General features: G+C 33.7%; 3 protein-coding genes across 3 annotated transcripts in view; 1 reads left to right on the forward strand and 2 right to left on the reverse strand.

Annotated features, from left to right (window-relative positions):
* Positions 1-4,093, reverse strand: part of LOC21405131 (putative phosphatidylglycerol/phosphatidylinositol transfer protein DDB_G0282179) — a 10,117-nt gene extending 6,024 nt beyond the window's left edge. The window contains exons 1-2 of the mRNA XM_024161268.1: positions 3,795-4,093; positions 3,463-3,564 (exon numbers count right to left, since the gene is read on the reverse strand). Of these exons, the coding sequence (XP_024017036.1) occupies positions 3,463-3,564; positions 3,795-3,897 (205 nt within the window). The 5' untranslated portion in view covers positions 3,898-4,093. The remainder of the gene's footprint in view (positions 1-3,462; positions 3,565-3,794) is intronic.
* Positions 4,094-8,076: 3,983 nt separating this feature from the next.
* On the forward strand, positions 8,077-12,018 carry LOC112090302 (probable receptor-like protein kinase At1g49730). The gene is made up of 7 exons (XM_024161275.1): positions 8,077-8,290; positions 9,329-9,584; positions 10,384-10,436; positions 10,525-10,592; positions 11,195-11,284; positions 11,456-11,525; positions 11,608-12,018. The coding sequence occupies exons 1-7, from the start codon at positions 8,227-8,229 to the stop codon at positions 11,907-11,909; spliced, it is 903 nt and encodes a 300-aa protein (XP_024017043.1). The 5' UTR covers positions 8,077-8,226; the 3' UTR covers positions 11,910-12,018.
* Positions 12,019-12,516: 498 nt separating this feature from the next.
* On the reverse strand, positions 12,517-15,445 carry LOC21405132 (dnaJ protein homolog; the record flags this gene model as incomplete). The annotated part of the gene is made up of 6 exons (XM_024161256.1): positions 12,517-13,044; positions 13,739-13,937; positions 14,044-14,320; positions 14,449-14,587; positions 15,009-15,174; positions 15,305-15,445. Coding segments are annotated over 6 exons (1,245 nt in total), but the record flags the coding sequence as incomplete, so codon positions are not given.
* Positions 15,446-15,450: the final 5 nt, after the last annotated feature.

A 15,450-nucleotide genomic window follows, 5' to 3' on the forward strand; every position in this document is an offset into this window, starting at 1 on the left:
ACTCTTGATGTTTTTCAAATAAACCCGGATTCAAACTTGAATTTAGAAACTATTGTTACAAAATCTGGTACAAATCCGGATGAGGAAAATCAGACTTTAGAATCCGAATTTGTACCAGAATTTCCTGACCAAGACCAAGCTGTACATGAAACAAGGGGCTGAAATATTTCGGACAGGACATCCCTAGTGCCATCACCCAAATTAAATCTCACTAGTGAAAAGAATGGGACCAAAACAGGTACCAACATACTAACCTATTCAAGGAGAAAATCTTCAAAGGAAAAAGGTCATATCTCTTTACACAACCATGAATCCGAACCAAGGGAGGAACCTAAACAGTCCGAAATTCTAGGTAACAATCAAACTGAGTTCGTCCCAAAAGTTCAATCTAATCCTGAGTCTTGTAATGATCTTGATGTCCTTATTGCTGCCCGGAAGGGCATTCATTCCTACACTAGGCACCCCATGTCTAACTATATTTCCTATGAAAAGTTGTCTCCTAATTTCTTAGCCTTTACTTCACAACTTTCTTATGTGGAAATTCCAAAAAGTATACAGGAAGCTTTACAAGTTCCCGAGTGGAGGAAGGTTGTGTATGAGGAGATGAGGGCCCTAGAGAAGAATCAAACATGGGAAGTGACGGATCTGCCACGAGGAAAAAGGACTGTGGGCTGCAAGTGGGTCTTTACAGTCAAATATAACTCGGATGGAACTCTTGAACGATACAAGGCTCGCTTGGTGGCCAAAGGTTTTACACAAACCTATGCCATTGACTATCTTAAGACCTTTGCCCCAGTAGCCAAGTTAAATACAGTGAGAGTACTTCTCTCAATTGCAGAAAACCTTGATTGGCCTCTTCAGCAGTTAGATGTAAAGAATGTGATCTCGAATGGAGACTTGGAGGAAGAAGTGTACATGGCCTCTCCACCAGGGTTTGAAGAGAAGTTTGACTCCAAAGTTTGCAAACTAAAAAAGTCCTTATATAGGCTCAAGCAATCTCCGAGAGCCTGGTTTGAAAAATTTACTCATTCGATAAAAATCAGGGATATGTCTAAGCTCAGAGTGATCACACCATGTTTATGAAACACTCCAAGGATGGTAAAGTGGCGGTCTTAATAGTGTATGTAGATGATATTATTCTCACTGGTAATGATGTCGCAGAGATGGAGCAGTTAGAGAGAAGATTAGCCTCAGAATTCGAGATCAAAGACTTGGAAACCCTGAAATACTTTCTAGGAATGGAGGTTGCAAGATCAAGAAAAGGGATTGCTGTCTCGCAAAGAAAATATGTGCTAGATCTTCTCAAAGAGACTGGGATGAGCGGATGCAAGCCTACCGATACTCCCATAGATCCAAACCAAAAATTAGGTAATTGCAAGGATGGAGTACCAGTTGACACAGCTCGGTACCAGAAGTTAGTGGGAAAGCTGATTTATTTATCCCATACCCGACCTAACATAGCCTTTGCAATAAGTGTTGTGAGTCAGTTTATGGACTCACCTTGTAAAGAACATCTTGAAGGAGTATATCGTATTTTAAGATACCTTAAAGGTACACCGGGAAAAAGACTGTTGTTAGAGAAAGACGAAGAAAAGACTATTGAGGTTTACACTGATGCAGACTGGGCAGGTTCCATTACAGATAGAAGGTCTACATACGGTTATTGCCCTTTTGTATGGGGCAATTTGGTTAACATGGAGGAGCAAAAAGCATAATGTAGTTGCCCGGAGTAGCGCATAAGCTGAATACTGAGCCATGGCACATGGAGTATGTGAGATATTGTGGATCTCATTACAGATAGAAGGTCTACATACGGTTATTGCCCTTTTGTATGGGGCAATTTGGTTAACATGGGGAGCAAAAAGCATAATGTAGTTGCCCGGAGTAGCGCATAAGCTGAATACCGAGCCATGGCACATGGAGTATGTGAGATATTGTGGATCAAGCGGATTCTTGATGAACTTAGAAGACCAGTTGAGATGCCAATGAAGTTGTATTGCGACAACCAAACTGCAATTAGTATTGCTCACAATCCTGTGCAGCATGATCGAACCAAGCATGTTGAGATCGATCGTCATTTTATAAGGGAGAAGCTGGAGGCTGGAACTATCTGTATGCCATAGCTGATATTCTTACCAAGGGACTCTTCAGACCGAACTTCAAGTTTCTCACAAGCAAGTTGGGCATGTTGAACATCTATACACCAACTTGAGGAGGGGTGTCGATTATGATAGATTTTATCTTCTATTTATTAGGGATAGTTATTAGGAGTGTTAACTTTTAATAAGAGATTTGAATTAATATTCAAATCTTATAGCTTATCTTATTAGTTTATCTTATCCTTTAGAAGGGATAATTAGTTTCCTAGTTTATGGCTTATCAGTAGCTTTCCTTACTTCCTATATATATTCACGTACTCTTTAATAAAATAAGTAATATTGATTATTCTTCTCAAAATTGTTAATATGAAAGTATTACAAGAGGGACTCCATAGAAAATGCAATAAGAGAAAAGTCATCCCCTTCTTCTCCATCTTCCTCACCATGGTAATATGTTTTTCTTTCCTCTCTATTCTCTTTCCTCTTACCAAAATACAAGTATACAACCAAATAGAACGCAAAGCTCCTTGTAACACAGTATCACATTAAGGTCATAACCCATTTCAATATTCACAAGACAACAAAATACTCCAAACTTTCCATGATTTGCCGAGGTTCTATGTCAGTTCTTTTTTGCTAGAAGGGTTTTATGTGAGTTCATTAACAGCTATTAAGTGATTAGAAAACTCATTGCAATGAAAATGAATCATTGATATCACTGGAGTAAATATATTATGCTTTGAGAAAGTCACTACGAACTTCAACTTTCATAAGAAAGTTAAAATTATTTACCCCAAAATTATCAAAGCCACATCGCCTGTTCCATTACGACCCAAAAGTCACTAACTGGAGAGTGCAAAAGAAAATCAAATTTACATCCTTATCAAAAAACAATAGCTGGATTAATTGTGAAAAAGGTGCAAAAATCGGAACTCGTAATGTCAAACTAAACTTTACAGAACCAGCAACCCAATTGCAACGCAGGGGAAGAACAACCGCATTATTCTCGAAATCGGCCTCTTAAGATATCAAGCACACGCTTTACAAGTTTTTGACATCTTATTTTGCATATGTTGAGCGCTGCTCAAGCATTGGTTACCATGCAAGATTATGTCCTAACTTTTTATATGTTAACAAAACCTAGTATTGGAGTGTCAACATACTTAAAAGAGGGTTAGTCCCATCTCACAAACCAATGCTATTATGTAAATATCATTCATTTTTTCACCAAACAAGAATTCCTAAATTAATTGTCTACTCATTTAATAGAAGTCACATTTCCGATTGCTTATAAATGATACCATGTAAATTTCAAAAAAAAAAAAATGGCAGAGAAAAAATAATTCAAAATCAAAATTTTCACCTGTTGAAGCTGCTATGTTAAAGGTCGCTGGCTCGCCACTTACAACCGGGTCGGGGGAAATCTCAACTCCCTTGACCTTCACATCATATTTGCCTTTCTTATCTGCAGTTTCAAATCACAACCCAGTTGCCGAAAAACAAAAATCAAAAGGTCGATAAGTTAAGTTTAATGACGGATCTAACACTCTTGCTTCAATAATTTCTTTTCCTGGGTTTTTTTTTCTGGGCAACCAAACACTATGAAAGTTACCCATATTTCACAAAAGAGATTCGCATGCATGCATGTACAGATTTATGCAGCAAAATAATTTAAATGGGGATCACAAAACACACCGCAGTATTTGACGTTGGTGGATTGAGCGGAAGGAAGAAGAAGGAAAAGAGAGGAGAAGAGCACAACGAAGGAAAGCTTCTTCTGGTAAGTCGGTGAAGCCATGATTCTCCTCTCTGGTAAGCTGATTGCTCAGAAATCAGAATCCAAGCAGAGGCGAAGAAAAAAAAAAAAAAAAAAAAACCCAAGTCGGATTTTGCTTTTTCGGTTGATACAGTCTCAGAATCTACTAGCATAGAATTAGTGGGTGGAGTGAGGGAGAAGAAAGAGTTGCAGATGAGACTCCGCAATTTCACAGCACTTCACGTGGAACAGAAATAAAATAAAATCAAATCAAATAATAATAATAATAATAATAATAATGATAATGATAATGATAATAGTAATAATAATAATAATAATAATAATGATAATGATAATGATAATAGTAATAATAATAATAATAATAATAATGACAATGATAATAATAATAATAATCTATCACAAGTTAGGGATTATCATTGTCTACATAGAATAATTATTAGGATTATTATCTGCTAATTATTCTGGGAATTAGATTATCATTGTCTTCTTAGGTGCATTTTTATTTTAGGAATTAGATTTGTTTTCAAATCGGGTGTTAAATTGGCTTTTGAATCATGTTTACTTCAAGCTTTGCTCCTGTAAATAAGACTTTTATGTTAAGTCTATTTTAAAAAAGAGTTTAATTGATTTAATTCATCATTAGTTTTCTTCTAAATTTTTGGAGTGTAAATCAACAAGTTTTGTACTCATACAAAAATTTAATAAGTTTTGTTATTATTGATCTAATGATTTCGGTTCGAATCACACTTAAATTTTTGTTATAATATTTTTTTTTATAAAAATTTAAATTTAATTTTTTTTATTTTCGGTTCGAATCACACTTAAATTTTTGTTATAATATTTTTTTAAAAAAAAATTTAAATTTAATTTTTTTTATTATAATATTTTTTATTATATAAATTTATTTTTTAATTCAAATTTTTAACTCAAAAAGAAGGAAAGGAACGGATAATATATCTATTTTGTTGGCATTTGTAAGTGAACCAACAAGCTAGTAAAAGTCGATATTTTGAGTAAATCAATTTTATTAAAATTGTATTTTTTTTTTCCTGTGCATCTTTTTCGTGCACTTCCACGCAACCTCAATAAACAATGTTAGGATGTGACTCCATTTGTCTTAAATCCGTACCACAACGTGTTACACAACTTTGCCCATAGAAACGGTTTAGTAGAAGGAGCCAAATTATCTTTTATCAAGATTATACTAATATATATGTGTAACCATTTTTATTTATATATGTAATACATAGTTAGTTTGATAAAATACAGAAAACTATTAATTTAAGAAGAATTAAGTTTAATTTATACACATACTTATTATATTAAAATCAAAATCATTATATTAAAAAATAAAAAATAAAAAAGCTAAGGGAGCCGCCCCTGCCCCTTTGTTTCCGTCATTGTGTAGAATGATCCTCTATGGCATTGACTATTGCCTTTTAATACCGGAAGTTTTTCTAGTAAATTAATCTTATCAGTAGTGTCTATTTGTTATTGTTAAATTATGTTAAAATCACATTAAATTATAAAAATATATATAACGAATAATTGACAGTTAAAAATAGAAAATTATCGACAGTTTATTTCTTTTAATCCCCCTAAAAAAGGCTCCCTAAAAGTAAAGTTTAAAAAAAAAAATGCTTGGTAGTGGTGCCCATCAACGGCCTAGGGCAAGTAATTCGTAATGGCATTAAACATTACTTGTGCCCATGAAGAGATACTTCATACAATTGAGTGTGAGGGTCAAGCTTTTAAGGGTGCATTGTAGAACTATAGTACGTTTCAAAATATTTATAATACTAAGCACCTCCTGTCCTTTAAATTTCTATATTATTATCAAGTATGATTAATCATATTTTGAACACAAAATTATTCCTTCTATTATATCTTATTATGAACTTATACATGTACAACATTGCATTTCCTGGTATAGAAATGCAAACTTAAATAACTATAACTAAATTTACACTTGTTTTTTAATTGAAAACTTATATCACAACCTTTTTAAAATAATAGTATAATCTATTAAATTATGAAATTTTAGTCTCGTTCATTTCATCGATTCGGGTTTTTAATTATAGGTTTCTTTAGTTAAAAACTTTCAAAAAATGTCACATCTAACTTTTTCTCTTACAGTTAAAAGCCCTAAAAAATGTCACTTCTCAACTTGAATTGAAAATTCGAATTCGCAAAACAAACGAGATCTTAACTTACCTAAAATGATGATTGGACCACAATCAACAAATTTATAGTCTAATGTATAATGATAGTTGAATACAAAAAGTTGAAAAAGTAAATACATGTCCATTTTCATATACAGCGTATAATATAGAGATTCATAAATAATTTTTTGAAAAACAAATAAAAAAAATTGAAAAAGTAGGCATGAGAGCATGAGGGAATAGGTTGAAATAACAATTGAAGTTTGAGGTTTTGGGAATAAATAAACCATGTGGAGAATTTGTATTCAAAAGGCAATATATATATATATATATATTATCACTAGTATCCCTAAATTTTAATATCATTTTTAGTTTAGCATCTGAATTTTAAAAACACTCACTTTGACTCTTAAAATTTTGAATTGGTCTCATTTAGTTCTTCTTGTTGTAATTTATGTTAAAAACATATAGAAAAAAAGGATAGTAATGGAGTCTTTTTATTTGAATTTCTATTAAAAACAAACATATAATAACCACATAGTTACACTTAATTCTTTTTTTTTCGGTTTGATTTTAACAAAAATTCTTATAAAGGGTTTAAATAGGACAAGTTCAAAGCTCCAAAAGCAAAATGAAAGTTTTACAAGTTTAAGAGTAAAGTAGAAATTACTTTAAAATTTAAGGGACGCCAATAAATTAATCCCAAAAAATGATTAATGTGAGCCATTAAATTTTTAGTTGAAGTACAAAACTTGTTCAACATCGTTCTCCTTTCTTATATCTATAAGATATAAGAAAAGATAAGATACACACAATTTATTCTTTTAGCTACAAAAATAATTGAATAATGTTATGAAGAAAAAAAATTTACGATTTGCCAAATGGTTAAAAAGTTGTAATAATAAAAATAATGAGATTTAAAAAGAAAGGAAAGGTCCTCTAAGAAAACTAAGTAAAGGTGGAATAAAAATGAAGAATACGATGGCAAACTAATCTAATTTCTTTTATAGTGTTTTATTAAATTTCGAAATGTAAATTATAACATGTAAATGTAAATAAGTAAATTTGGAAAAAATTGATTCAGATAGTAATGAATATCAAGCAATCATTTCTTTTTTTAGGATTAATTCTATACATATTCCCTCTATTATGTACCGAACTCAATATGTTTTTAAACTCTAAAATAGTTTATTTAACTCACAAATTGTACAAAATTGTTCAAAGATTTACTCTCAAAATAATGATATGATACCATTTATAATTTTATGAATTTCACACGAACTATTAATTTTGAGTTAATTTATCGTGAATTATTCATTTTGTGTCAATTTTCTTAAATTTGAGGGATATATAAGCTCGAATTGAGAACTTAAATTAAAAAATAAATTTATATGAGATAAAATATTATAAAAATTTGAATTTAAATTTTTTTGAGAGAAAATATTATTAAAAAATTTTGAATTGTGATTTGAATTAAGAAAAGAATGGACTTTATGAAATTATTTTTCTTTTTCTCGTACATTTCACCGATTCGAGTTTAAAATTTGAGTTTTGTTATAGTATAAAGCTCTAAAAAACAGTCAAATTTAATTTTTTTTTATAGTAAAAAATTTTATATAAAATCACATCTCAACTCGAATCAACGTATTAAATGAGCCCGACATTGGCTCACTCCTCTTTTGGTTACTCAAATAAAAAAAAATAAAAAAAAAGAAGAAGAAGAAGAAGAAAGTAAGTGGCGTGGTGTGTGGGGTGTAATTTGGGCAGCCACCTCCGACACTATCTTTTATGATGACTTCAACTGTGAAGAAGAAGAAGAAGAAAGTAAGTGGCGTGGTGTGTGGGGTATAATTTGGGCAGCCACCTCCGACACTATCTTTTATGATGACTTCAACTGTTTTCTTAACAAACTCCTTCAATACCAATTTTACCCAATTTCTTCTCTCTCTCTCACACGATCGTTATTCTTTAGACCCACCACCAGAAAACTAAAAAGAAAATTCCTTCAAAAAAGAAAAAAGAAAAAGAAAAAGAAAATAAAAAAATTCCTCCAATTCATTATATTCCCATAAAAAGAAACAAAAAAAAAGAGAGAGAAAATTATGGAAATTTACTGCGTCTGTTCATCTACTACTTCTACAACAACTACTACTACCTCCTGTTTGATCACTGAATTCCGTCAAAGAAAATGGAGCTTCTGATCCGCAAGTTCAGGCTTCGTCTCCTCTCATGGCTTCACGGATCTCGTCGCGGTACTACAACACTCTTTTTCTGTCTTTTTGTTCACTCAATTTGATCAACTTTTCTCTCAATTCCACGCTTTTTCCTGTTGATTCTTGACTGAATTAAATTCGATTAGATTTGTTCTTGAGTTTATTGAATCTTCGGAATCGGAGTTTTTTAGTTTTTGTTGATTGTGATAATCTTTAAATTGTCTCGAAGCTGTTGCTCTGTTTTTGTCTCCTTTAATTCTGGAGAATTTCGCGAGATTTGAATCTGAAGTTCTCAGTTTATATTTAATTTCGTCATTTTCTTGAGTAATTTGCAAGAATTTGGGGGAAGCACTGGCAGAATTAGAGATGGATGCTAATTATACATTAAAAAAAAAAGTTCAAGTCAACGTAAACTAATAACGGATATTAGAATTTAGAAGCAACTTGGGTTGCTGATATAATATTATTGTCATAAGAGATTTATTGTTGAAGTGATCCGATCTTGTAACTTCCACTTTATTTTGATTAATTATAGATGTGCCTTATAAAGAGGCAAATTCTCTAAAGAGTACCTTTTCTGTTTTTTTTTTCTTTTTTTTTTTTATATTTTTTTCGTGCTATAGTTTTGATGTGATGATATCATGATACAATGAGAATTCATGATAGTGAGAATGAGCCAAGCAGAACAACATTTTTTTTTTTTAATTTTTGTGAATAAGTGATTATGCAAAGCAGAGCTTTAGGACTAAGATAAATAAGTTATAACTTAAGATGAAGTTCTGCATGGATTCAAATATTAACCATTGGCAACTCAACAGTCAACAGAAATACATATTTAACAACATACAGAAATCCATCACCATTTTTTTTTTTCACTATAGCCAAGTTTATTCTTTTCTGAAAATAATAGCTTTTTTTTTCTGTTTACTTTTACCCTGCAACTGATTGAGACCTTACCATTAGATTTCATAGTCTCAAAATGATAACCATGTCTTCAGTTGGGGTTTTTCAATTGTTCCGGTAGATGTCAACAGAAGAAAATTACTTCTTGGTACCTCTTACAAGTTCCGATTTTAGGTCAAATATCATTTATCAAGCGCTTCTCTTACAAGGACATAAAGAGGGCAACAGATGGTTTTCACCAGATTGTTTATAGCAACTCTCATGGAGCTGCTTACAAGGCCAGATTTGAAGATGGTGGAGTTGCATTGGTAAAAGAAAGTGGAGATTTGAATCAAGAAAAAGAAGCGTTCTTTAAGGAAGTGCAGCTATTGGGGCGCTTGCATCATCGCCACCTCCTGGCTCTCCGGGGTTTTTCTACTGGACGTAAGAGGTTTGATGCCTACTTTCTTTATGCTTGCTATTGAATTATGTGTATGCTGCAATAAACTGATAAGGTTGAAAAGGCCTGCCACTTACCAGAAGAATGTAAACAAACCTCACTGCACATCTCCTATAAATACCCATTCCTTATTGAATAGCATATTAGCATACAACTTGAGCCTGAATTGGGTAGAATGATACCTCATTTTGCATGGTATAGAAGTATTTTACCTCTTTGTAGTTTGTACGGTATAGCCTTTTTTTTATTAATATTCTCCTGTTAGATGCTAGCATTTTCTCTCTTTATACGTTATTTTCTCTTACATATTCTGTTCTTGTTTTCACAGTTTTGAATTGGATACTTTCTTTGTCTTGATTGCTAATGAAATTGGATTCTTCTTGTGCAGACAAGTTGCACTATCTTTGTGCTTCTTGTAGTTAAGATTCTTTACTTTTATCACGGAAATAAGCTGCATTATCTTTTTGCAGAAAAGTTGCATATCTTTGCGCGGAGAAGTTGCACTATCTATGCGTTTTTGTAGTTAATTTCTCTTATCAACTTTTTTTTTTTCAACTCTGGTGTTATTGGAGTCTTTGAAACAGTAATCTGTACCCTAAATAATTCATTTGTAGTATTTTAGTGCATCTCTTTGTGTATTGAATAAAATCCTGAACTTTAAATATACATCTTAAGCAAAGATAAAACCCAGTGACTATATCGTTGTAGGTCTTTCACTTCTATTGTAGCGTCAATGATAAACTTCTGTGGTGCCAGCAAATCACTTTAATAATACTGTTGCTCTGTGCAGATTGCTGGTTTTTGATAATATAGAAAATGGTAGCTTGAAGGAGCACCTTAATGGTAAACTTTATAGCAAAATCTGTATGCTTGTGTCCGTGTTTCTGTAGACAAACAAATCTGATTCTTTTTTATTGCTGGTTCTTGACAGACCCCCTTAGGACTCCCTTGAATTGGAGGACAAGGCTACAAATTGCTGTGGGAGTTGTGGCTGCATTGGTATGTTGTGTAATTGTTACAACATTTTGATACTTTAATGATAACATGTTAACTTTCTACGCTTATAAAATCTAACAAAATTTGAAGGGTCCAATATTAAAATTGTATAGTTGATTAAGAAGTAAGAACTGAAAAGCAATATTGCATTAAAATATAAAGCATTTCGTAAAAATTACATATGACATAAAGTTTTAATATATTGCTTCAGTCTAAGAACCCCAATTAAAAGTGAATAGAACTTTTCCTACATCAAATAAAGGTTCTTGGAAGAAAAATGCCTTGTTTAAATAATGAAAGGGGGTTGACCTCCCCATTCCAACTGCTGTTGGATTCATCGAATTGAAAACACTTTTATACTCCTTATAATGTGTCAATCTCTAGTAAACATCAGCTTTGTTGTTTGAAAGAAGATTCATATGCTGGTTCTTATATCTCTACTTAGGCAGCTTCTTTTGGATAATATACCTTACTGATTTTAAGTATGGATTGTGAGGGACTTCTTTCTGTATGTGAATTACTCTTGATCAAATTAGTTTCTTCTTATGCATAGTTATAGGACTTAAGTTTGTTGGTCTGCCAATTTTTGGCTATTCTCAATGCAGGAATATTTGCTTCTCTTCAATGATCCCCCAATCTATCACGTCTCCATCAGTTCAAGTAACATCATGCTAGATGAGAACTTTAACGCGAAGGTAGAAGCCTCGTTTGACTTTATTACGTCTTGTTCTGTTTAAGTAGTTGCAACACTTGAACAGTTCACCTATGAAAATTCGTCTTGGTGTCTTTTGATGCTGCTTTTTAAGTATTTACAAAGACCATCACAAACTTTGAAGTATGATAAACCTTCGCTTTTCTTATCACAGCTCTCTGATATCGGCCTCATAACGTCTGTTGGAGACTATGTCACAGTGCCTCATACCTCTTGTTCAAAAGGTTTGCCTCTTTTTACTCACACCCTCTCAAAATATCCTTTTTTTGTCGATTGTAACTTGTCTTTTCTCCCATTTTCCTGTAGATTGTATGGGCCAGGAATGTGGTAACATTATATACCAACTCGGTGTGCTGATCTTGGAACTCATCACTGGTCAGTCATCAGAGAAGGGAGGTGCTGATCTAGTCCAATGGATTCAGGAGTCTCGATTCAGAAGTTCCATGCACAATATGATAGATCCTGATCTGGGTAACACGTATGATTCTAGAGAGCTTAGAAGTCTCCTGGCTATAGCTAAACTATGTATAGGATCTGGAGACAAGCCAACTTTTTCAGTTCTTCAAGTATTTCGGTATTTCCAAAAGAAGGTAGACATTCCACAGTGAATAGTTGTTTTCGCTTTCAGAAACAGAATTAGGAATTTTTAGTCATTTTTGTAGTTCATTCAAATTTATTGATTGATTCGTAAAGTGTAAGTCGTTTTCACTAGAAGACTAGGCCTCGTTCACTTTGCGGATTCGAGTTTTCAATTTGAGCTGAGATGTGACATTTTCTGAGAGCTTTTCACTGTAACAGAAAAAGTTAGATGTGACATTTTATGAGAGTTTTTTACTGTAAAAACCTAAAACTGAAAACTCGAATCGGTAAAATAAACGAGACTTAAAAGAATCGAGAATCGCTTTCTTTTTATGTTCCTCTCCTTTCCAAGTAAAACAGTTCCAAGGGCATTAACCGTTCCACCAAAAGTAAAAAAAGAGATTTTAATTGTTCCTAGGATGAAAACCTTTCTATCTACTCTATATAAGGATCTTATCGGGTTATGTGTATATTCCATGACATTTAGATAAAATTTATTTACGTAAAAGAAACTTCACATTTGCCTTTCAAAGGTTTCTTATTTTGTTGCTCCCGTTCGTATGTAAGTTTCTTATTTAGCTGTGTAAAATTTCAACAATTTGAATGTTAATGATGTTAACTCGTGAAAATAGCGTGTGAAAAAGGCAATCTTTTCATTCTTCAGAAAGTTTACAAATACAGTTCATCATAGATATAAATTTAAGTCCCCCAAAACAAAAGGTCCTAAAACTAGACCACATATCACGCAACCATATCCTCCTCCAAGTATACTTCAATTTTCTTGTTTACTTTCTCAATCAGCTTCTTCCTTTTTTTCCTCTTTTTCCTCCTCTCCAAGACATCACTGTTGGGCACACTGCACTCTCTGGGCGCCACCTTGCATATCTTCATCTTCCTCGTAGGCCTCCGCCTGAGCCTGCTGCTGCTTCCTCCGCATCTCCTCCTCGATGTTGACATTATGCGGGGTCGTCTCCTCACACTCGTCAAGCTCCATATCTGACAGTGGAGACAATGGCTTTGGTGGTAAGACAACCTCCAGAGCCTTAACATGTTCAGGGCTCAGATAATCTGGGAAGTCCACAGTGAAATGTATGTACAATTTTCCCTTCATGAATGGCCTCTGGTACATTGGCATTCCTTCATCATTAATCGCCTTGAATGAATCTGCCATTTCAAACCACCATAAATCATCAAGTTAATCACAATACAACAACAACAACAACAACAAACCTTAATCCCAACTTAATTGGAATCGGCTATATAAATTTCACTTTTCCACGCAGCTATGTTCGAAATTAGACTTTCCTGAAAACCTAAATCTAAAATATCTTTCCTAACTATTTTGATCCACATAATTCTTAGTCTACACCCCCTCCCCCCAGTATTAGGTATAAGCATGTCCTCCCAAGCACGAACTGGTGCTTCTAGCGGTTGGTCTATCATCAGATTAATCACAATATACCAAATAAATTATTTTTCCATACGAAACATAAGCAAATGATAACTGTGGTTCCACAGAATAGACGTCATAACTTATGGTATTTGGTGATATTTTGTTCTATATTACCAGCTTTTATAAATGTGGTTAGATTAAGACTGCTGATAGGATTCAAGATGATCTTGTTAAATCGGGTGATACTCGACAGTCTTCTCTTACTTTCTAGCTGCCAATTAAGTTTCTAGTTGAATTAATATTACTTAAATACCTCTTATATAACATTGGAAAGTTCTCCATTCTCTCTTTCGCTATCTACATTCTTTCTCTGTAATTTATATTTCCTCTGTAATTAACGAGAATCAAACTGAAAAACAAAAAATAAAAAATAAAAATTACATATTCTTAATCTATATTACTTACCGGGCTTGACGACTTCACCGGGATTTGATTTAATAAGCAGCTGTCTGCCATCCAAGTGAGTCAACACAAACTGGAATCCACATAGAGCTTCAGTGAGGGACAAGTTGTGCTCCACAAAAAGGTCGTCACCCTTTCTCTTAAACTTTGGATGTTCCTTCTGCTGAAGGACAAAAACAATATCTCCCGTGATCGTGTCAGGCTGCAGAAGCGAACACAGCCAAGTAAGAAACCAAATCAATCAATCCATGTCAATTAACAACAAGGCGCAATCCAATTCGCTGCGAAAAAACTCTCGTCAACCATACCGCTTCATCAGATGCACCAGGGAAGGTGATCCTCTGTCCATTCTGCATCCCCTTCTCCACAACAACTTCCAGAACCTTCTTCTCCGGAACTACCTTCTCCCCCTTGCACGCGGAGCAGCGGTCTTTATCGCTGATGGTCTCACCGGTGCCCTTACAGTCATTGCAAGGTTGCTGCATTTGCTGTATCATGGAGGGCCCAAGTTGCCTCATTGTCACCTTCATGCCACTTCCTTGACAGCCAGCACACTGAATTGACTCCCCAGATTTAGAACCCTTCCTAAAAATTTTACCCCATTATTAATAGTCAATTTACCAAACCATCAACCAACTGAGAAAAGGCCACATAAAAAAAATAATAATAATAAAAAAATTAAAAAAATGAAGAATCCTTGAGAAAACACTAACCCTTTGCACTTGGAGCAGATCACATTACGGGAAAGTGAGAGCTTCTTTGTAGTTCCAAGGTAAAGATCTTCCAACGAAACTTTCAATGGGTGAACAATATCTTCACCTCTTCTCTGTCTCCGTCCTCCTTTGCTACTACCTGCGCTCCCCAAACAAAAACCATTCTTTTAGTATTTTCAATGTAACCAAAGACCAACATTAAAAAAATAAAAAAAATAAAAAAACCTTCAGCGTTTTCTTTTCTTCAATGAATTTCGTAGCAGGATATGAAAGAAAATACTCGTGTGAGATCTTTATCAAATTTCATTTAAATGTCTTTTTTTTTATCTATAATAGTTGATGTTCCCATCTAATAACTATGATGATTCAAAACTGTGTCCTACATACGATAGAATTCTCCTTTTTCATATCAACTTCATCTTTTTCTAGTGTGAACTAATGGATAGGAATTGGGAAGATTTTCAATCTATACATACATATATATATATATATATATATATGTGTGTGTGTGTGTGTGTGTGTGTGTAATATATACATATATTGGTGTTATGAATTCCCACCTCCAAAAGGATTGCCACCAAAGAAAGATTGGAAAATGTCAAAGGGGTCATGGCCATCAGCACCGCCGCCCATTCCTTCCTTGAGCGCATCCTCGCCATATTGATCATAGATTTCACGTTTCTCAGGATCACTCAGAACCTCATAAGCCTGAGCCAACTCTTTAAACTGTTTCCACAAATAACAATCGTTAGTAACACAGCAAAAACAAAACAAAAAAAAGACGAAGAACCCAAGTCTCCAAATTCCCAATTTAGGCAAAAAATAAACAGAAATCTTTCTCTGTTTTTTTTTTGACCTTTTCAGGATCGCCACCCTTGTCGGGATGATTCTTAATGGCGGCTTTCTTGTAAGCCTTCTTCAAGTCATCCTGCGAAGCGTTCTTCGACACTCCGAGGATGTCGTAGTACCTCGTGTTGTCGCTCTTCTTCGGCGCTCTTTCGA

The sequence above is a fragment of the Morus notabilis genome, unplaced genomic scaffold, assembly GCF_000414095.1.
Source record: "Morus notabilis unplaced genomic scaffold, ASM41409v2 Scaffold825, whole genome shotgun sequence".
NCBI classification, from domain to species: domain Eukaryota; kingdom Viridiplantae; phylum Streptophyta; class Magnoliopsida; order Rosales; family Moraceae; genus Morus; species Morus notabilis.

Excerpts from the sequence above, each read along its gene's own strand:
- LOC112090302 (XM_024161275.1), top strand. The coding sequence starts at position 8,227 with ATGGAGCTTCTGATCCGCAAGTTCAGGCTTCGTCTCCTCTCATGGCTT. Across the intron at positions 9,585-10,383 it reads TTTTCTACTGGACGTAAGAG|ATTGCTGGTTTTTGATAATA; the intron begins GTTTGATGCCTA and ends TGCTCTGTGCAG. Across the intron at positions 11,526-11,607 it reads TCATACCTCTTGTTCAAAAG|ATTGTATGGGCCAGGAATGT; the intron begins GTTTGCCTCTTT and ends ATTTTCCTGTAG.